General features: G+C 61.9%; 5 protein-coding genes across 5 annotated transcripts; 1 reads left to right on the forward strand and 4 right to left on the reverse strand.

Annotated features, from left to right (window-relative positions):
• Positions 1-1,993: 1,993 nt before the first annotated feature.
• BXZ73DRAFT_105538 (uncharacterized protein) lies at positions 1,994-2,302 on the forward strand (the record flags this gene model as incomplete). Its single annotated transcript, XM_048016294.1, has 2 exons — positions 1,994-2,124; positions 2,158-2,302. The coding sequence occupies 2 exons, from the start codon at positions 1,994-1,996 to the stop codon at positions 2,300-2,302; spliced, it is 276 nt and encodes a 91-aa protein (XP_047873594.1).
• Positions 2,303-3,008: 706 nt separating this feature from the next.
• On the reverse strand, positions 3,009-4,587 carry BXZ73DRAFT_80826 (uncharacterized protein; the record flags this gene model as incomplete). The annotated part of the gene is made up of 7 exons (XM_048023353.1): positions 3,009-3,044; positions 3,206-3,466; positions 3,549-3,628; positions 3,897-4,105; positions 4,248-4,295; positions 4,376-4,467; positions 4,546-4,587. The coding sequence occupies 7 exons, from the start codon at positions 4,585-4,587 to the stop codon at positions 3,009-3,011; spliced, it is 768 nt and encodes a 255-aa protein (XP_047873595.1).
• Positions 4,588-12,011: 7,424 nt separating this feature from the next.
• BXZ73DRAFT_105540 (uncharacterized protein) lies at positions 12,012-13,879 on the reverse strand (the record flags this gene model as incomplete). The annotated part of the gene is made up of 3 exons (XM_048016295.1): positions 12,012-12,924; positions 13,120-13,345; positions 13,429-13,879. The coding sequence occupies 3 exons, from the start codon at positions 13,877-13,879 to the stop codon at positions 12,012-12,014; spliced, it is 1,590 nt and encodes a 529-aa protein (XP_047873596.1).
• Positions 13,880-17,263: 3,384 nt separating this feature from the next.
• On the reverse strand, positions 17,264-19,325 carry BXZ73DRAFT_80829 (subtilisin-like protein; the record flags this gene model as incomplete). Its single annotated transcript, XM_048023354.1, has 5 exons — positions 17,264-17,422; positions 17,491-18,185; positions 18,206-18,466; positions 18,526-18,640; positions 18,696-19,325. The coding sequence occupies 5 exons, from the start codon at positions 19,323-19,325 to the stop codon at positions 17,264-17,266; spliced, it is 1,860 nt and encodes a 619-aa protein (XP_047873597.1).
• Positions 19,326-20,616: 1,291 nt separating this feature from the next.
• BXZ73DRAFT_105542 (Alpha/Beta hydrolase protein) lies at positions 20,617-21,769 on the reverse strand (the record flags this gene model as incomplete). The annotated part of the gene is made up of 5 exons (XM_048016296.1): positions 20,617-20,842; positions 20,919-21,313; positions 21,395-21,486; positions 21,542-21,689; positions 21,722-21,769. The coding sequence occupies 5 exons, from the start codon at positions 21,767-21,769 to the stop codon at positions 20,617-20,619; spliced, it is 909 nt and encodes a 302-aa protein (XP_047873598.1).
• Between the last annotated feature and the right edge of the window lie 244 nt (positions 21,770-22,013).

A 22,013-nucleotide genomic window follows, 5' to 3' on the forward strand; every position in this document is an offset into this window, starting at 1 on the left:
GGCGCAAGCCAAGGGCGCGGAGGGCAGAGGACTTGGATGGCGTGGACGAGACAGGTGAGATGCAGTGGACGTGGTGGACGCGGGCGAGATGTGGGCGAAGTGGATGAGGTGGGAGATGGTGGGCAAGGGCGACGTGGCGACGTGGCGCGGCGGGCGACGCGGGCGCAGTGGGTGAGACGGGCGAGGTGGGGCAAAACCGAGGGTCAAGGCCGGGGCAAGTCGCAGACGACGCGGGCGAGGCCAGCCTGTGCAAGACGCGGATGACGCGGATGGCATGGCCGAGGCGGGTGACGCCAGCGACGCGGGGGCTACGGGTACGGGCGACGCGGAGCAGGCGGAGGGACGTGGGCGACGCGGGGGGAGGCGGGCGAGGTGGGTGCGGGCGACATGGGAAATGCAGAAGACGCGAGGGTAAGAGGGAGTAGGTGAGGTGATGGGCAACCCAGATGAGGACAAGGCGGAGAGGACGACGCAGAGAACGAGACGGATGTGGGCGACGTGGGCGCGAGGGCGCGTGCACGAGGGTGGACGACGTGGAGGGTGGACGACGCGGGGGTGGACGGCGCGAGGAGGGCCATGGCGGGGGCGAGGGCCACGCGGAGGAAGAGGGCAAGGTTGGCAAGGACGCAGGGAGCGGAGGGGAGAACGCACCAAAGGAGTTTGGGGCCGCGGGAACTCACCGCGACCCCACAAACAGCCCTGCGCGCGCGCGATGACGCCGCTTGGATCACTGTGGGCGCTGGTCGACTTGCACACCTGGGGAGATGCTCCGGAGCGCGTTCCCGGGCGAGCTCGAGGGCGTCGTCGCGCAGGTGAGGTGGGTGATACCCGGGCGAGACGTGGGCAACGCACCCAAGGTGGGTGGTGTGGGTGCGGGACGGGAAATGCGGGCAAGGCAGGGGGCGAGACCCAGGCGAGTCGGGGAGGTGGGCAACGCAGGATATGGAAGCGACGCGGGATGATGCAGGCGAGGTGGGCAACGCGCGCGAGGCGGGCGAGACGGGTGACGCGGGGGATGGGCACGAGATGGGCGAAGTGGGTGAGCGATGCGAGCGCGATGCAGACGTGGGCGATGGGGGTAGACGGAAGGGGAAGAGAGGATGTGCAGGAAGAAACAAAGAGCTCACCGGAATGAAGAACTATTTTGTGGCCAGCGCCCTTGAGGGCGTCCCCGGGGAGGGAGGTGGGGAGCCGGTGGGCAAGTGCGATGGTGAATGCATGCTTGTACGCATGGGGCACAGGTGGTTGGCGTGGTCGGCATAACGGAGGTTGATGCAGAGCAACTGGGAGGCGGTGAGGCAGAAGGAGAGGTCAAAGAGGACGAAAAAGGAGACGACGATGAACGAAGACGACGAGATGGCCATGCTGTCAGCGGCAAGCGCCAGAGTCCACGCGACGCGTGTCCATTCCCACGCATGACGCCCCCGAACTTCGAAGGCACCTCCGCGTCCAAGGCTCCGACTGCCAGCACATCGTCCTCATTTCACCCGCGTCTCTCCTCATCTCCTCTGATTCCAGCTCTTGTCGCTATTGTCACGTTCTGCTCTTCTCCCTCCTCCTCCTCCATCCCGCTCTCCAGCCGTGCCACTCTCGCCGGCCTCGCCGTCGGCACCTCAGGCCTCTGGTGCCACCGCCCGTAGGTAAGCATCCTCCAACGGCTCCCTGCGCCCATGACGACGCTCACAGTCGGCCTCATCAAGACTGTGTACAATGCCGTGTTCCTCGTTCTGACGAGTCGGCCTTTCGCGGCATAGCAGCTTGCAGCCGCGTTCCGCCTGTCCGTGGGCGTGGCCACGGCCGCGCGCGCGAAGGGGCTCCTCCCTTGCGAGGGGACCTTGACGGAGACGCGGACGAGGGAGGGAGGCGTGCTCATGAGCTGGGACGTCAGCTCGGACGAGCAAGGGTAGGAACGTGACGCGAGGTCGCCAAGGTCGTCCGGTGAGTACCCTGTTCTCTTGGGATTTCGGCGAGAATAACGATCTCGCATGCGGCCATGGCCATGCGTTCGCCAACTGCCTCGTCTGCACCTCTGGAACCCATCAAGGAGATGCACGACTACAACGGCAACGTCGCCAACCACGTCGCCATGGACCAGTTCGTCCTGCGGTACCTTTGCTCGTCCATGTACGCCACATTCTCACCCGCCTCTTCACGCAGGTTCGGCGTCACCCCTCGTACGGATGCGCCCGTCATCCACCGCCCTTGTCCCACACTTCAGCAGGCACGACACGAGTGGGAAGCTCAAGACGATTCACCCCCGCAGCAAGGCCCTCATCGACGGACTGCTGCCGTCGCCTGCTGAGGGTGTGTTTTCATGCCCAATGTTCCCGCAAGAATCGTCGCTGACCACGTCAGGCGCACAGGTACTACGAGTGGCAGATGAAGGGCAAGGAGGAGTGCGGCGCCTCGCCGAGCGCGCCAACGGGAAGCCCCTCCTCGCCGGCTTCTGGGACCGCGTTGAGCTCAAAGGCCCGTCCCCTCTCCGTTCATTTCCTGTGCTCATTTGTTCACCTAGTGGGATTCTGTGCTGGCCATCTCGGGTTGCCCACGCCGCCCATCCTGCCAGCGCCACGGCCACCTTGTTCGGGTGATTCGCATCTCCTGCCTCACCTGTATCGCGCCCCCATCACTTACCTCGCCCCGTTCAGGCATCTCGCTCGCATCGCCCCGTTCGCTGCTGCGTCACCCGCCTCTCATCTGCGTCGCCCGAATCGCCCACATCACCCACCTTGCCCGCTCGCCTGGTTCGCTCTCGACTCACCCGCGTCACCCATGTCGCCTGCCTTGCCCTTGCGTCGCCCATGTCGTCTGCACTGGGCAGTACGGTATCCCTTAATAAGTAGTGTCGGTGTCGTTGCTGGTACTAGTCTGTACTTTGTACGTTGTAGTATGATCAATATAAATATGTTTCCCTCTCTTCCATGTTTGTGTGACTTGAACCTACTTTCCCGTCTATCTCGCAACTAGCCACTCTATTCAGCTGTCTACTTCACAGCTAGGTGCTCTATTCACCCATCTACCCCATAGATAATGGGGCTAGTGATCTAATTAGTTCAGGGGTAAGATAATTAGCACTAATGAACTATCCGCATCTAGTCAGCTAATTAGCGCTATTTTAGATGACCTAGAGCTAATTAGCTCGTTGAGGTTTTCCTGATGCTAGTGATACCCCGTGCCGTGCTTGGAACAAGCACAATCGGCACACCACCTGGTTGGTGCGCTCGGAGAAGGCTCTGCCCGCGTTGACCACTGAAACCACTGCTGTGTTGTCCGAGCGCACACGGACGACGCGGGAGCCAGGGGGAAGCGTCCCGAAGAGGTTGTGGTGCTCCGCGATTTCGCCCCCGAGCTCGACTGCCACTGCCTCTGCCCAGGTGATGTCGTAGTCCCCTCCTGGACCGACTCCATCAGGCAAAAACACCTTGTCTCCAGAGTGCAACGGAGTCTCGAGAGTAGCCGGAGCAGCCTGAGACAAGTACCCTTTTATGGAGCATCTCGGAGCTCGGCGGGCGGCTCGCGCGTGCTCTGGAGTCTTGGCGCCAGCTCACCGAGTGCTCTGGAGTAGCTCCGAGCACCCTCTCCAGAGTACTCTGGAGCAGTCGCGAGTACGTTTGCACCAGTGCAAATCCTGGGGTCTGGTCATCCATATCGCACATTCATTGGACAGGCATAAAATATATTGATTTGACGGGCAAAACAGCGTGTACTACTGGTCGCCTACAACACTCCTGAGGTGACGAAACACCCTCCTACCCAGCTCCATTGCGCCCAGCGATCTCCGCACCCCCAGCCCACGACACCTCTCCCTGGCCCTGACAGCTACGACCCGCACGACGTTCAAGCGTAGCGCGGCTCCATGCACCGCATCGCCCATACCCAAACAGAATCCCGCTCACCGGCAACGCGTTCCTCGCGCCCCAAGCTCCATCTCCACGTCGCGCCTGAGCACCCGATGGCCGTGGACCCGCACCTGCAGGCCATCTGTGACTGCTTCGGGCCCGGCGGTGCGCACGCGTTGTTGCACGCGTAGTCGCGCTCCCCGGGCTTGTGCTCATGTTGGGTATGGCCTCCAACGCCGTATGGATATGACCATGATGATGAGAGACTGGGCGCACATCTTCACTGTTGCGGGCCTAACCAGGCGTAACGCGCAACGGTAGCTCACGGGAGGAGCGAGCAAGGCTACGAGTTCTCATCTATCAAAGACTGTCAGCGGGGGAGAGGGAGACGAGCGGGAGGAGACGTACCTTATGAGCGCCGTGATGTTGTCGTATGCGGACGCAAGCAGACACAGACTGGGACGGAGGGGATCGCGGGACTTGCTCATGAATATACAGGCGCAATACAAGAGCAAACAAGTAGAAATTGTACTTACGTACGAAAGGAACGCAGCTGCGTATCGTCGTCGAACAGGGAGGATGGTGTCAGGCGAGTGTGTAGTGCCACCCGCATGGACTTGGGCTGGGGCTTCAAGCAAATTGCGCGTCAGACGACAATGCGGGCTGGGAACGCGGCAGCAGAGCATCAGAAGGGGGAAAAGCTCACCGTGTCGGCCGCCGCAGCGCCAAAGCATGCACGTCGTGCCATGCATTTGTGTCGTCCCCCGAGTGGTGTGCGAGACGCTTTCAGTCTCCGTGATCGAATAGTGTGTGCGGAGCGCTATGGAAGTGGTGAGAATCGGGGTGAAGACAAAGCTCGAGAGTCGAAAGGAAATGGATTTTAAAGACAGGAACATCGAAGGGGGTGAATAGAAATGGCGGAGAGGTCGTGAATGAGAAGGTCGTGGGAGAGGCTGCCGAGAAAAGCGTGGCCGAGGGCGATAGCGACTGGGAAGTCAAGACAGCAGGGGCGCCGAGAGGAGTAGCGAAGTGGGGGAAAACAAGAAAAGACGCGTGCGCTGGCAACGCCGACGGCGCACACGCGGCCGGCGCTTGCCGTGGGAATCACCTTCTGTACACCTCGTTGCCTGGCACCTCGCTGTCTACTTCGCCACGCTCAACGTGTCCGTCTCGCCGCGCCTGTCTCACCGCGCTCCACGCGCCCACCTCGCCACACTCGACGTGTCTACCTCGCCGCGCTCAACGCGTCTGTCTTGTCGTTCTTTGTGCGTCTACTTCGCTGCGCTCGACGCCGTCTCATTGTGTCCATCTCACCGCGACCGACATGTTCACTTCGCCACACTCAACGCATCTACCTCGCACGCGTCCACTTTCCCGCGCCCGAGGTGCTTATTTAAACTTTACACACCCAGTATTTACTATGTAATAGTGCAATACTTGATGCAACTGCGGTTTCTCAGTCGAGCACATTTGGTCTCAAATAGCGCTGTGAACCGGAAAGGTAGCATCTCACAGCCTAAGCATCCTATTATGTCACCAAACTATACTACTACGTGCTCGCGTCCGTCAAAGGTCCCGATGCGAAACACCCCAACACCCGAGCACCCAGGTCCCGGTCCCCGGAAGCTCCTGACCCCTGGCCAACACTCTCGAAACATCCTGAGTGTCCAGCCAAAGTTTTGAGATCCACCATGCACCCTGTGAAACACTCGAGGCCAACTGAGCGGTCTGCAAGACTCTCAAGAACGCCGGAGTCTCCCACGCCGCTCAGGTGTCCTCGAGGCCATCGGTGGTTGCTCCAGAGTGCTCTGGAGATCTCCCGCGCGTCGCTCGGGGCACGCGAGTCTCCGCGAGTTCGGGCCGGCGCTCCTGTGCAAATGGTTTTTTCCTGATGTCGCACTCCCGACGTGTACCACCATACGGCCCAGTAGCCGCCGACCACCACTCCTATTCCGAAGGACGTTGAGGCATCGCCCCACCAGCCAATGTCCACCGGTTCCGGGCGTGACAGCGGGAGGGTGTTGGGGAGGTGTGCGAGGAGGTCGATGATCCAGCGGAGGTCCGCCTGGACGCTGCGTGGCAAATGAAGGCTCGCGCGTGGGCTGTTGAACTTCTTGATCCATGCGGGGATGGACTGGATGAACGGGCGGATCAGGCGGAAGATGGTCGCTGTGTGGATGAGCTTCCCCTGTAGTGACATGGCCTCCTGCTTGGTCTTGTGTGCGCCTGGCTGCAGCCAGTTGTCGACTAGTAGCGCGAGGATGGCTGCGCGCTTCTCCTCTGGCAGCGACACCGTTCGTGCGGCCAGGTCCCAATCGAAGCCAGTGAAACGCTGCACCAACGCGAAGGGACGGAGCTTGGGGATACTCCAGGGGACCCCTAGCCGCGCTGTGATGGCCATAAAGTCGCCCTCAGTGAACTCGCTCCTGGGCAGACAGATGACGAAGAAGTCGTCCACCCACTTGACAACGTAACGGATTCCGTGGGCGCGGTAGATGTCCACCAGCATGTCGGCAATGGACCCAAACACACCCGCACTTGAGGCGAGGCCAAAGCACAGCGCGCGGTCGACGCGGACCTTCCCTTCCCAGAATACGCACAGCGCGTTCTGCTGTGACGGACGCACAGGTGTGATTCTGTACGCTGCTGAGATGTCGAACGTGGCCGCGCGACAACTGGCTGGCAGGGCGAGTATCATCTTGCTGACGACATTGAAGGTTCCCCACTCCGTTGGGAAGCGGTCCACATCGACATGTGAGTTCACAGAAGCACCGGGCTGCCAGGAGAAATAATAATGCGTATGGTTAACGCGCGATTCACGGGGCTACACAGAAAACGAGTCGTACGATATCGCGGGGGAATGAGAGGTCTTGTATCAACATCTGTAACTTATGCATTGTGCTAAATGCTCTAAATGCTCTAAATTTTAGAGCTGCTTTGCTAAAAGTATTTTAGAGCACTTTAGAGCATTTAGACATTTTAGAGCAGTTAGAGCAGTAGAGCAGTGAGGGGTGATGTAATGTCTGCAAACATGCATCTATCATCAAGAGCAAATCAGCCTTTCATTAGACTGCTCTTAACCCTCTTGCTTGATGACTAGTTTATGAATGGTTCACAACAAGATACGGATATGAGGAGGACAAAATATATTGGTGTCCAACTAAACTGAACAAAGACGTGCATGTAACTACAACATAGGGGATGGGGGCGGCACGACCATGGGCAAGATGACAACGCGACCATGAGGCAGACAAGGCGGGCGGGGGGCGTGGGGTAGGGTGACGAGAATAACGTGGGGCACAACGGGGATGAGGTGGGTGACACGGGGATACGGATGAAACAACGGCGATGGATAGCAAAGACGTGAGCGCGATGCACGCGACGTCCGCGACGCGGGAGACGAGGGTGCAGGGCGTGCGAGGTGGGCGATGTAAATGATGCTGTGACGTGGGCGATGTGGACAAGGTGAGCGACGCAGGCAAGGTAGGAGATGTGGGCGACACTGACCTGACGCAGGCGGGGCGCGAGCGAGGGGTGACGCGGGCGAGGCGGACGCAAGCGAGTGATGCGTTCGTGGGTGACACGGACGCAGACGCAGGTGACGCAGGCCTAAGGAGTGCGACACAGGTGGGAGGTGTGTGAGGGGTGATGCGGACGCGAGGTGGGCGAGGTGGGAGAGGATGAGGGTGTCAGTGGCACGGGGACAAGGCGGGGGTGACATGGGCGATGCGAGCAAGGTGGGCATGGCGAGTGACGTCGACACGGATGAGGTGGGCGATAGGACACGGGTGAGGTGGGGACGCAGACGTGAGTGACGCCACATGCAGCCCCCGACAGCGCCGACGTCCTGGTCGGCGTTGAGCACGATGCGGTGGGGTACAAGCGCGGCGTGAAGCTCGGGCCAGACTGTGCCCAGCCCGGGGACGAGCGCGGAGGGCATTCCGGTGGATGAGGAGGACAGTGCGCCATTGGGCGGCGTCCTCGGTCGCGTTCTCGACGGACCACCAGAGGGTGTCTTCCACGAGCTCGCGCTAGCTCATCTGCAGTCGACACAGGGACGGGTAGGTATGAGGGGGCGCAAGGAGAGGTGGAAGACGAGCTTACCAGCCAGACATTGATGCCGTACTTGGTGAGCAGGGCGGGAACGTTGGCGAGGCGCGCGTTGCGTCAGTCGTCGAGAACCTTGGACTGTTTGCGCAGGAGTGGGGCAGGTGGACATAGCGCGAAGGGGCGCTGGGGTGTAGCTGGGCGTGGGCTACGCGGGAGGTGACAAGCAAGGTGGACAAGACAGCGACACGGGCAAGACGTGTCTTCTGGCCTGTGTGCGAGCCTCCGAGCACGAGCAGCCTCCCGCTTGGGAGGGCGACCAACTGGCCCGTAGTGCGGCCATCGGGGAGCGGGTCGTCGGCGCTCCGCGGTGCGGCCAGGGCCTGGGGAGGTGGTGGGCAAGGAGCGCAGGAGAACAGAACGGGGGACTCACCGAGACAAAGGGGCCTCAACAGCTCGGCGAGGGAGCGGCAGGCGAGGAGCGTGTTCACATTGTCCGTGGAGATGTTGCGCCAGGAGCAAAAGACAGGGAGGACGGGGAAGACGGGGAAGACGGGGAAGACGAGGGAGGGCCCAGCAAGTTGGAGTTGGACGAAGGGAACGACGCGCTGGCAGCTGCTGTCAGCGCCGGACGCGTGGGAATGGAGACACGTGCGTGAAGTCCAGCGCTCGGCACTGCCAGCACATCATCTATCCTCACCTTCTGCCTCATCCTGTTCCGTCCTCCCCTGTGTCAACCGCGCCGGCCTCTCATGATGGTGCAGGCCTCCTGCGGGTGGGTAAGTCGCTCACACTGCTCCCCAAAACCCGACTAACGAGGCATGTGCGCGGCGTCGCATCTCCCGCCTCGTCCACCTCACCTGTGTTGCCCGCATCCGCGACCTCGGGCCACTGGATAACAAGCTCGTCCACCGCAAGGCCATGGAGCTTCACCACCAGCTCGAGGTCAAGAACGGCCCCGCCGGCGCACTCTGCAAAAGCGCCTGCCCCCAGTACGTATTCCGCCGTGTTCCTCGGTGAGTGCTCATTTCATGTTTTTCTTTGCCCTTTCTTCCCGCTCTTTGCCAGCCTGTCTCACTTCGCTTCTCCCTCGTTGCTGTTATGCCGTACAGCCATTGGACTACGTATCAAGCTGACAGGTAAGTTAATTCATTCTATACGCATTACTGGCAGTGTTCTGATCCTCTTTGCCCTTTGTCATGACCGCATTGCCCGCCTCGCTCACATTACCCATGTTGCCTACATCGCCACCTGCGGGAGCTGGTGCTCAAAGGCCGTACATCGTCTCTTTCAACGCCCTCCATCTGATCGACCACGACCCCGCCCCACCGCCCCCTCAGTGATCACCATCGGGGACGAGTCCAATGCCGAGCACGACTCCTCCTCGGATGCGGAGGGCGACGACTGCGCCGACCGCCGCGATCGACTATCCAGTTACGCAGCCATGGGCGTCTCATACCAGGCGGACGAGGACATGGTGTGGGGGCCTATCGACTGGGCGAGGATAAGGATGAGCTGGCGGGACCCTCGCGTCACCCGCCTTCCCATGTTCGCCCCCGTGTTCCCTGCATCACCCATCTCGCCCGTTTCGCTCACGTCACCTGTGTCACCTGTATCGCCCACGTCTCCCACATCTCTCGCATCTCCCCCTTACCTTGACCACTGCGTCCGCCTCACTCGCATTACCCGCTTTGCCCACATCGCTTATGTCGCCCGTGTACCCACATCGTCCGCATCACGGCCACACCTCACGCATCACCCGTGTCACCCGCCGCGTTGTACCATGCCCCCAAATCTGCCGTGTTGCGCACTTTGCGCACGTCCGTGTCGCCCACCCGCGTCCCCGAGCTCCCACCTCGACCCTGTCTCCTGCGTTCTCACCTTGCCCCTTGTCGCCCACGTCCTCGCCACCCACCTCATAGACTCGCCCGCATCACCCGCTTTGCCCACGACTTCCACAGTGACCTTGCACACCTCACCCTTGCCTGCCTTGCCGATGTTGTTCCCGCCTTGCTGTCGCCCATCTCACCCAGTGCATGTCATGACAATGTGTGTCGTCCACCCCACCCATAGCCTGTACTTTGTAGCATGATAAATATAATTTTTTGTCCTTCTCCTTTATGTTTGTACACTGGTTGAGTGCGTTGTATGAACCTATCCTGCTTGTTGGCTGAATTTGATCCACAAGAATAGCATCTATAAGCTCTAAAGCTCTAACAGCTCTAAATCTTGCTAAAAGCCAGTGCTAAAGGCTCTACAGCTCTAAATGCTCTAACTTTAGAGCTTTTAGAGCTTTTAGCACTCTGCAAGAATTACTGATGAATTGGAACTTGTCCGAGTGCGGCTTCGGTACCAGACCGAGAGGCGCCGTGCGAAAGTGTCCAATGGCGGCCTCTAGCTCCGCGGGCTCGAATGCGCGAGAGTACTGTCCTGCGGCCTGCTCGTCTGCGATGTATGAAGAGATGAAGGAAGGGGAAAGGAGGGATGATTTATGGTTGGGGTATATCGTCGTGCTCGTGATTTGGCCCTCCTCCTGAACCCCGACGTCGAAGCCCTCACGGATTCCCTGCACCACATGCTCCCACTTCTGCATGATGCCCAGGTGCCGCAGTTCTTCCTCAACGCGATCAGGGTTGATGGGCGACACGACCGCGCGGGGCGCTTCAGTTGCGGCGAGGGTTGCCTACAGTGATGATTCGCCAGGTGCATCTGTTGTGACAGCCTATCAGCAGGTGCGGATGCATCTGGTGCCGGCCGGCCCGGTCGCGCTCGACACCGCCTTCCCCAAGCGCGCTCGCGCACCCCCAGGTGCGACGCTGTCCCGAGATGTCCGGACACCGGCGCCTCAGGCGCTGCCACCTGAGCTCACTGTCTCCGACAGTGAGCTCGCCTCCCTCTTTGTTTCACACCACATCTTGTATATGATTAGTGATAAAAATATATTTATTAGTAAACTACTACATAGGTGCGCTAGTAAGTAATACCACCTCCCGCGACAACGCGGAGGCAGACGTAGAGGCGGTGATGCGGAGCAGGGCAGAGGACGAGGCGGAGGGTCGGGATAACGCGGAGGAGGTGGGCGACGTGGGCGACGTGAACGTGGGAGACGCGGAGGCGGGCGACGCAAAGGCAAGCGACGTGGAGGTGAGGGATGCGAAGGCGGAGGAGGGCGACGCGGAGGTAGGCGGCTCGAAGGAGACGGCAGACGCGGGCGAGGAGGAAGGCGGTATGGGCGGGCGGTGCAAGGCAGCGCGGACGGAGGGCAGTACAAAGGAGGGCCGCATGGAGGGCCACACGAAGTCAGCCGAGGCTGAGGCAGGCGACATGAGCGGGCGGTGCGACGGAGGCGGCGGGCGTGGGCAGAGCAGGGCGAGAGGGAAGAGCGGGCGACACGGGCGAAGAGCAGCGCGGGGCGGAGGAGGGTGACGCGGAGGAGCGCGGGACTAAGGAGCGCGGTGCCAACGAGGACGGTGATGCGGGCGGAGGGCGGCACGAAGGAGGCAGCGGGCGTGGGCGGAGGAAGGCGAGGAGGGACGAGGAGGGCGACGCAGAGGCGGGCGACGCAGAGGTGGGTGGTGCAGGTGGACGACATGGGCGGAGGAGGGCAGCGTGGAGGAAGGGGGCGACGTGAAGGGCCGGGAGGAGGAGGGCGTCCGGGCGGACGTCGTTGGCCTGTTGTAGTTGTCGACGGGGCGACAGGAAGTATGTGTGGGTGGGCGTCGGGAACGCAGGAAGGCGGAGGAGAGGACTCACCAAAGCAAAGGCCGCGGCACGTCGCCGCGACCCCCATATCCTCATCTCCATACTGAGGACGTCCGGATGGACGTCCTCGTGCAGTGTTTGTTGTGGGAGTGGCCGGGAGGGTGAGTGAAGGGCGGGATGGAGGTCGAGGTTGAGGGAGGGGGACGGAAGATCGGGTCACCTGGTGACGCCGGGGTCCAATAGCGGGCGACAGTCGACCGTATGGTCGCTATCGTCTGCCTGGGCAGAGCGGGGAAGAGGACGAGGAGGACGAGGAGAGGAAGGACGGCGAAGGGGAAGGACGCGTGGCGTGCATCACAGCCACGCGTTGATGCGCGCCACGCGTCCTTGCCGCCCACCGAGGCGCGTCTCCACGGGCGCGCATCACGGATCGCCAGATCTGTCCAGATGCATCCGTAGCTGCCGATAGGCTATCGCAACGGATGCACCAGGGAAATCACCTCTGCTCGGGTTGCACGCAGCCGCGCCGTGTCTGGTGTCTCCACAGATGCTGCATCCGTGGTAGTTGACGCAGGCGGCACCCTGGGCACACCTGGTGTTGCCGCCACGGGCGAAACCGAAGCAGAAGGCGGTGTTGTCGGGTGCGATGAGGGCATGGGGGCTGCGGCCGCCAAGGAGGCGGGGAGCGGTGGGCCGTCCGGTAACAGTGGTGGCGGCGACGCAGGCGGATGGCATGTGCCCGGTCCCGCCGCACCGAAAGCACCGGCTCTCGACACGGGCCCATTTGCGCGGAGCGTCGTCGTAGGGCGCCGCGCGCGCTGTACCGGTGGTGGTTGCGCCATAGCCTGCGCCGTAGCCCCTTCCTCCTGCTCCGACATGAGCGCGCTGGCCTTGCTGGGGCAGCGCCTGGAAACGCGCGTCGATCTTCTTCTCCGCCATGGCGTTCAATGCGATAGCGAGTTGTACGGGGTCGTGGATGCCGATGTCGACGTACGGAGACATGACCCAGATGCGGCGCATCTGCGAGTCGTATCTGAGTGCGGCCTCCCAGCTGTGGTCTGCGCCAATGCCTTCCACGATGGTGTGATGCTTTCTCAGCACTTCGGCGCGTGCAGCCCCGTGGTGTGTGTCCATGCACCTCTCGACTGCCTTTGATGCGACGGACCACTTCGCGCAATCCAGGGAGAGTTCTCCGGTTGGGTCGAGTGCGCTTGAGGCTGTGAGGACCGAGGCGAGGGTGGTCTCTTTGCGGTGGGTGAAGGCATTCTCGGCCACGACATGTGTGTACGGCGTGTACTGACCGGCCTTGATTGCGCGGTCCACCTTCGGGGAACCCCTAGCCATGGGCACGTGGTCAGCAACCATGCAATATGTGTTCAAGACGAGCGAGACGGTGTGCGCGAGATGGGTATGCGAGCGAGCGAGCGAGCGAGTATGTTCGTGTGCGAGCGAGCGAGCGTGCGTGCGTGCGTGCGAGAATGTGCGGATGCTCACCTCTTATTACTCCGCCTGCTTGCAGTCCGGGCACTACGTCGGGCAGCCTCGTGGCTCTGGGACGATGTTCGCCTGCAGGGCGGCCTGGGCGAGACGAGCCTCCGGCGTCTCGAACACGAACTCTTCAGTTGCGAACTGCGGGATGCATGCGGCCGGAGCCGCTGCCGCGAGAGCTGAAACCGTGGCTTCCAAGGTCGGGGGAACGGTGGTCGTGGGTGTGTTGGCCAGGGGGTTACTGATGGGCGTGGGGACTGGGAACGTGCCTGCGATGGTTGACATGGCCGTGGGCGCACTGCCCACCCTGCGGCAGGAAGGCCGGCAGAGGAGGGTGATGCTTTGTGCCCACCGCCGCCCAGCAGACGGCTCACGCCCGCAATGATGAGCTCGTTCTGGTCTATGATGACCTGCGTGGCCGGAATTGCGGCGACTTGCTTGGTCGTTTTGGGTGCCGTGGTGGTGGTCGGGGCGGTCGAAGTCGCGACTTGAGTAACCGGGGGCGTGGTCAGCTGCGCCGGAGCTGCGGGAGCGCTGGGCCCAGCCGCCTGCGCGGCTCCGCTGCCGCTCGGGTCCGAGCTACTTTTCCCGGTGCTGTCGACCACGGGTCTACTCGACGCGGTCTTCGTTTTGGGCTTCTCAGCGCCTCCGGCTTCGGGCTGCGTGGTGGCGTTGTTGGCATTCCTGCCGGCGACTCGTGCAGATGACCTTGGTCTGCTGGTGGGCACGTCTTGCGGCATTGGCAAGCCAGGATCACCCTGGGGAATCCGCAACTTGGTGGGATCGTTGACATTGTCGGCCATTTTGACGGTTTGAGCGATGGTGGAGCTGGCTGACAGCGATAACGGGTTGGATGCTTCTGCGTGGTAACGGATGACGGCGAGATGCAGGGTCGACGAGAGACGCCCAGCACTGTGAGGAACGGGGAAGAAAAACTGCTCAGAGCGCTTGCGGCTCAGTGCTCGTCTGGACGCTGGGGACCGACCTCGTGACCTCGGCCAGTACCGGCACTAAGTAAACGGACAGACCCTCCTGCCTAATATGGGTCTATTTCTAGGTTTCCCACGGACAGACATCTGGGGGAGTTGCCCGGGGCCTCCCACGACCCATGCGGACACGAACCCGAAGCCAGCCCACAGTACCCCCCACACCGCATCGTCCTTGCGACCGCATCCCACTGCTCTCATTACTATACTAGCGCTACTGTACTCTTACTATACTTGCTCCGGTTTTTCTTTCTCTCTCTCCACCTCCACTCAGACACACCCCGACTCCCCGAGCCCCTAGAAGGCTCACTGGCACGCCGGCTGACACCCGCCGGCTCTTCTCGGTCCACTGTGCCTTCGGGATCGCTCCCGAGGGTGCATATGCGAAGACGACGCTTCCCAATGCTATGCGACACACTACACACGAACCTACTGTATGTTATGCCTACCATACATCAGGCAAAAACACCTTGTCTCCAGAGTGCAACGGAGTCTCGAGAGTAGCCGGAGCAGCCTGAGACAAGTACCCTTTTATGGAGCATCTCGGAGCTCGGCGGGCGGCTCACGCGTGCTCTGGAGTCTTGGCGCCAGCTCACCGAGTGCTCTGGAGTAGCTCCGAGCACCCTCTCCAGAGTACTCTGGAGCAGTCGCGAGTACATTTGCACCAGTGCAAATCCTGGGGTCTGGTCATCCATATCGCACATTCATTGGACAGGCATAAAATATATTGATTTGACGGGCAAAACAGCATGTACTACTGGTCGCCTACAACACTCCCGAGGTGACGAAACACCCTCCTACCCAGCTCCATTGCGCCCAGCGATCTCCGCACCCCCAGCCCACGACACCTCTCCCTGGCCCTGACAGCTACGACCCGCACGACATTCAAGCGTAGCGCGGCTCCATGCACCGCATCGCCCGCACCCTCCGCCCGCACCCAAACAGAACCCCGCTCACCGGCAACGCGTTCTTCGCGCCCCAAGCTCCATCTCCACGTCGCGCCTGAGCACCCGATGGCCGTGGACCCGCACCTGCAGGCCATCTGTGACTGCTTCGGGCCCGGCGGTGCGCACGCGTTGTTGCGCGCGTAGTCGCGCTCCCCGGGCTTGTGCTCATGTTGGGTATGGCCTCCAACGCCGTATGGATATGACCATGACGATGAGAGACTGGGCGCATATCTTCACTGTTGCGGGCCTAACCAGGCGTAACGCGCAACGGTAGCTCACGGGAGGAGCGAGCAAGGCTACGAGTTCTCATCTATCAAAGACTGTCAGCGGGGGAGAGGGAGACGAGCGGGAGGAGACGTACCTTATGAGCGCCGTGATGTTGTCGTATGCGGACGCAAGCAGACACAGACTGGGACGGAGGGGATCGCGGGGCTTGCCCATGAATATACAGGCGCAATACAAGAGCAAACAAGTAGAAATTGTACTTACGTACGAAAAGAATGCAGCTGCGTATCGTCGTCGAACAGGGAGGATGGTGTCGGGCGAGTGTGTAGTGCCACCCGCATGGACTTGGGCTGGGGCTTCAAGCAAATTGCGCGTCAGACGACAATGCGGGCTGGGAACGCGGCAACAGAGCATCAGAAGGGGGAAAAACTCACCGTGTCGGCCGCCGCAGCGCCAAAGCATGCACGTCGTGCCATGCATTTGTGTCGTCCCCCCGAGTGGCGTGCGAGACGCTTTCAGTCTCCGTGATCGAATAGTGTGTGCGGAGCGCTATGGAAGTGGTGAGAATCGGGGTGAAGACAAAGCTCGAGAGTCGAAAGGAAATGGCGGAGAGGTCGTGAATGAGAAGGTCGTGGGAGAGGCTGCCGAGAAAAGCGTGGCCGAGGGCGATAGCGACTGGGAAGTCAAGACAGCAGGGGCGCCGAGAGGAGTAGCGAAGTGGGGGAAAACAAGAAAAGACGCGTGCGCTGGCAACGCCGACGGCGCACACGCGGCCTGCGCTTGCCGTGGGAATCACCTTCTGTACACAGACCTCGTTGCCTGGCACCTCGCTGTCTACTTCGCCACGCTCAACATGTCCGTCTCGCCGCGCCTGTCTCACCGCGCTCCACGCGCCCACCTCGCTACACTCGACGTGTCTACCTCGCCGCGCTCAACGCGTCTGTCTTGTCGTTCTTTGTGCGTCTACTTCGCTGCGCTCGACGCCGTCTCATTGTGTTCAACACGTCCATCTCACCGTGACCGACATGTTCACTTCGCCACACTCAACACATCTACCTCGCACGCGTCCACTTTCCCGCGCCCGAGGTGCTTATTTAAACTTTACACACCCAGTATTTACTATGTAATAGTGCAATACTTGATGCGACTGCGGTTTCTCAGTCGAGCACATTTGGTCTCAAATAGCGCTGTGAACCGGAAAGGTAGCATCTCACAGCCTAAGCATCCCATTATGTCACCAAACTATACTACTACGTGCTCGTGTCTGTCAAAGGTCCCGATGCGAAACACCCCAACACCCGAGCACCCAGGTCCCGGTCCCCGGAAGCTCCTGACCCCTGGCCAACACTCGAAACATCCTGAGTGTCCAGCCAAAGTTTCGAGATCCACCGTGCACCCTGCGAAACACTCGAGGCCAACTGAGCGGTCTGCAAGACTCTCAAGAACGCCAGAGTCTCCCACGCCGCTCAGGTGTCCTCGAGGCCATCGGCGGTTGCTCCAGAGTGCTCCGGAGATCTCCCGCGCGTCGCTCGGGGCACGCGAGTCTCCGCGAGTTCGGGCCGGCGCTCCCGTGCAAATGGTTTTTTCCTGATGTAGGGCTCCGCCCTCGAGGGCAATAAACGAGGATACAAAATAAATAAATAAAACGTGGTCAGCGCGCCCCCAGAGCATTTGAAGTTGTCTTCGCCACCCAAACGGTCGATAGCGAGGAATGCGACGTCAGTGACCAGAGGGAACGACGAGATGCCAAAGAACACGGGAGTCGCCATGTGCCTCGAGGTGGGGATGACTGATGTGTGGAGGAAGGATTGCGGACAAGATGACGAGAGGCAAATGTATATCGCAGACACGCTCGAACCGTCTGGAGCCGTGCAAACGAAGCCACAGCGAAAACGTGAGTGACTACGGTGAGAGTACATGTACATGGTCAGAGCGTTTAAATCGTACGTAGCGTCCGTCGAAGAATCGTCAGTAAGTAGCCCCGCGCCAAACCCACGCCCTGCCCTCGGTCGTCCCTCGCGCACAACGTTCACTGCAGCAGCAAGAAGCTCGCGACGAGCTTCAAGTAGTTCGGCGTGCCGAGGCCGGTGACCGGGTCCCACCCCTTCGCGGCCGAGAACCCGTCGGTGTCGCACCCGGGGTTGTCGCCCTCGGTGATGTCGTTGAACGCGCCCTCGAACTTGTACAGCTGCGAGCACAACACAGCACCAGATGTCAGCCCCGCACGCGCGAAAGAGAAAGGGAAACCGGACGCACCGCGGGGTTGACCCACCCGACGGGCTTCTTGCCCACCGCAAGCCGCGCGTCGTTGATCGCGGACAGCACGGACGCGAACGTCGGCGCGGACGCGGACGTGCCCGACACGAGCTGCAGCTGCCCGTCGATCGCGACCGAGTAGTTGAGCCCGTTCGCGGACACGTCCGGGTACGCGCGCCCGGTGGTGTTGAACGTCCCCGCAGGGTAGTCCGGGGCGTGGTAGGCGAGGTACGAGGACACCGCGGCGTCCTGGAACGACGGCCGCGGGAAGTGGTTCGAGAACCCGCCGCCGGACGGGAACAGCTGGAAGACGGCGACCTCGGGGTCCGTCACCTTGTTCCCGGGCTTGACCTGCGTCGCGCCGACCGAGGTCACGTACTGGCACCCGCCGGGAAACGTGGGGTTGAAGCGCGTGCCGTTGAAGAAGTTCTCCTCGTTGTTCTCGTCGAGGCAGTCGCCGAAGGGACCGGAGACGCCGGCGTCGCCGGAGGAGTACACGAACGTCATGCCGGTGAGAGACAGCTTGCCGTACTCGGCGCACTGGCGCTGGGTGTACGCGAGCGAGAGCTCGGCCTCCTGGTAGCCGTAGGAGGTGGAGACGACGAAGGTCTGGGGAGCACCGCCGCACTGCTCTGGACCGGAGTAGCCGCCGAAGGGATCCGGGTAGGCGGGGTCGACGTTGGGGTCATTGCCCCCTCGAACGTGCAGTAGTAACCGTCGAGGGCGTTGAGGAAAGTGTTGAAGGAGCCGCCTTCGACGTTGTCGCCGACCTGGTACAGCGTGACGGGCTGTTTGCCGCCCACGAGGCCCATGACGTACTGCAAGTCGAGGCTGGACTCGGCGAAGAACTCGTTGTCGGTGAGCTCCGCGCCATCGATGCCGACGAAGATCGGACGCTTGCCGACCTGCGACTTTGAGTAGTTGCCGAAGAAGACGTCAAAGTCGGAGTCGAGGTGGGACTCGGGTGAGTACTCCACTGGACACATGAAGACTGGTCAGCGTCTCGACCCGCACAGACTGACGATATGCACTCACCGACCCCGATGCTGTTCTTTTTCGTCGCGAGAGGGATGTAGACGAAGTCGTAGAGAGCGCGCAGACACGCGAGGGTGATCACCTCGTCGCAGTGCTCCAGCTCCGTGAAGATCGACTGGATCACGGCGTCAGCGAACCGATCCCAAGCGAAACGCGCAGAACACGCTCACGTGAACCTCGCCTCCAACCTTGGGCCGCGCGCCGAAGCCCGTCGTGCCGATGTTCTTGCTCGTGTTGTAGCCGTGCCGGCGCATGCCGGCGTCAAAGTGGAGGGTGGGCGTGATGAGGTCGACGTGGCTCGCGACGTGCGCGGGGACCGAGTACGCGCCGTGGCACGCGAGGTGCGTGCGGCCGTCGCGCGCGTGCTCGTACTCGTAGTACTCCGTGCCGAGCAGCGCCTCGGCCTCCGCGACGGTGACGTTCGCGGTGAGCCACCCGCCGCTGGTGCTGAGCACGATGCGCTCGGGGGCGATCGTGCCGTCTTCCTCGAGCCAGGCGCGGACGGCGTCGACAGCCTCGGCCGAGGGGCGGAAGGTCTCTGCGACGCGGGCGGTGGTCCAGTGCTGGGCGTAGTTGGGGGAGCCCGGGTCGGCGACGTCGAGCAGGTAGGACTCGAGGTTGTCGAGGTTGTTTTGGACGAGGCCGACGCTGAGGGGGAGGATGTCGCCGGCGTTCGCGCGGCGGACGGGGTTCCAGCCAGCCGGGAGGGAGCGGCGGGTCTCATGCACGGATCGACGTGAGGGGGGACGTGCGAGGGCGAGGGAGGCGAGGAGGGCGGGGAGGAGGGCGGAGAGCAGCATCTTGACACTGGCGGGCAGAGTGGAAGATGGGGGCTGGAGGAACGATCCGCCCTCAACGCGTCCGTCTTATGGAAGGGAAGACAGGCTGGGGCGCGCGAAGATGCCGGAGCTGGGGTGAAGCGAGGAAGCTGATGTTTGGGGTAAGCACGAGGGAAGCTCGATGACGAGCGGACATGGGGCGCTGTGTCCGCCCTTCTCTCCCCCTTCTGTCCGTGCCCGCTCTCGTCGCGGTAGACGGAGGGAGTAATGACGAAGTCCGAATACCTGCGCGGAAGGCGTCGAGTATCAAAGCTAGACCGAGCCTAGCACCCTGAGTGAATATTTGAATGATCCTCGGCGTTTGGGTGCAGCGGAAGCAGTAGAACATCACGTACGCCTTATACTCTTCCATATGGTTGCATACACTCCTCCTCCTCCTTTGCCGTACAAGCCGCATAACGGGCTTTGCTGGCCGCCCCGGCCGAGTACAGCGACGGCGTTGGGTTGGCCCACCTGATGATGCATGGGCGCCCGCGCCTCGCAAGGACGGACTTCTCATAGCCAAATATCTCCACCAGTGACAGATACGCGCGACGGAAGGATATCTGGCCGCAGTCTCTGTGCGGGTATGTGAACTCGACTGCCTTCTAGCATTTGTCCTGACCGAAAGCCCATGTGGCGACTGGCAGGCGTAGCCCATAGGTGTCATGTAATCCCCGCGGTGCCCAATGTCACTTGGGTGGAGCAAAGTCCGTATGCGTGCACCAGACTGTCAGGCTGCGTGGTTCAATTCATGACAAGACAGTGCTCACCAGACATTCGGTCAGCTGGGACCCTGAAGGTAGCACGAACAGTACTTAGTGCAGCGAAGAACGCATAGCTTCAAGAGTCGAGACATGATGGATGGAAGAACATGGGCGGCAACGACCAGAACCAGTGCAGACGCGACTTCGGATGGGGAGAAGTGGTTCTGTGGGCGCAGAATCCGGCCGAGAGAAGTTCGATGCCGCTGCCGACGGCAGTTCACGTTGCAGGACGATGGGAGCGGAAAGAAAGCCAGGGGTGCGCGGCAGGTCTCGAACGACTGGCCACGTCGCATCTGATGCAATTCACACGCCGCGCGCGCGAGCATCTGCGCGCGTGTATCCAACTTTCCAACGCGCGATTAAGGGAGGCTTATAAAAGGAGCATACTCTCCTGGGTAAGCACCGGGACCAGTAAGTACAAGCACACCGTCCTACGTACACCTCCCCCTTTGCCGCCTCCCCACCGACCATCCCCGACAAACGTTGTGCACCGGCGTCGCGTGCGCTCACGCGATCCCGAAGAACTCGAGGTACTGCTGCTCGAACAGCGGCACCGTGTGCCCGACGCCCTGCGCGAGGATCGCCTGCAGCCTCGGCCCGAACGTCGCGTTCGAGTACCCCGACGGCAGCGCCGCCTCCGACACGTTCGACACCGGCGTCGCCGCGTACCCGAACACCGTCGTCCACTGCTTGATCTGCTCGTAGAAGTTCTGCAGGTGGAGCGTCGCGTCCCTGTCCGCGCCCCCCAATCAGCCTCGCGCTCGCTTGAAGTACAGCGGACGGCGACGAAGAAAGCAAAGGCGCTCACGCGGTGCCGTGCCACACCTGCATCCTCGGGTACGCCCCGCCGTACCCAGCGTACGCCGCCGCGACCTCCGCCGCCCACGCCGCGCCCGTCCGCACGAGCTCGCCCGCCGCGCACCGCGCGCTCCACGAGTCCTCCGCCGCCCCGGGCAGCGCGAAGCACCCGAACGCGACGCCCGAGTCGACGACCCCCGCCGCGAAGATGTCCGGGTACGCGCCCGCGAGCACCGCGGTCATCATCGCGCCCGAGGACGTGCCCAGGGCGAAGACGCGCGCGGGGGCGACGTCCCAGCACGCGACGGCGTGGCGCGCGGCGTTGGCGATCGAGAGCGAGTCCGAGCCGCCGTCGTGCGTGAGCGTCGCGTCCGAGGAGACGTCCCAGCAGGTGTCGGGGTGCGGCTGCAGTGTGCGGGAGGGGGGCGCGTACATGTCAGTGAGCGCGTGGGGAAGGCGGGGGAAAGGAGAATGGCGGGCGCGTACCGAGGAGGGGTAGATGACGACGTAGCCGTACGTCTCCGCGAGCTGCGCGAACTTGGAGCGGGAGAAGTAGCCCTGCGCGGTGCCCGAGCAGTCTGCTCGGACCAGCGTGGTCAGTCGGCGAGCCCGCGACGACCGGAAACGACGCACAGTGTATCGCGACGAGGAGCGCGGGGTTCGCGGCGACGTGCGCGGGCTTGTACACGTACATCTGCACGTCGTTCGGGTTCTCGCCAAAGTCGGTGAACGGCGTCAGGGTCGACGCCGGGATGGAGTCGAGCCCCCGGTGCACGGCGCGCTGGAGGAGTTGACCGCGCCTGCCGCGGAGACGAGCGCGGCGAGGAAGAGGGTCGCGATGGCGGCGAGCTTGCGGAACATGCTGGTGAGCCTGGTGTCGTTTGGTTGTATCGCAATTTTATAGCCGTGGTCGAGAGAGGAATCGCAGTGAAACGACCTGTAATTGGAAGCACGTCGGTGAGAGAGCAAGAGGTCGGGTCTGTCGTTGGGAACACTGCGCGCGCGAGCGTATAGGGAGCATTACAAGGGGCCAGAGATATGACAAGTGATGTAGCCCGTTCCGTCATCCCTAGGAGTAAGTACGCACCCAAAGGGTATTCTGCAT

Source organism: Epithele typhae (genome assembly GCF_022376455.1).
Source record: "Epithele typhae strain CBS 203.58 chromosome Unknown BXZ73scaffold_67, whole genome shotgun sequence".
Taxonomy (NCBI): domain Eukaryota; kingdom Fungi; phylum Basidiomycota; class Agaricomycetes; order Polyporales; family Epitheliaceae; genus Epithele; species Epithele typhae.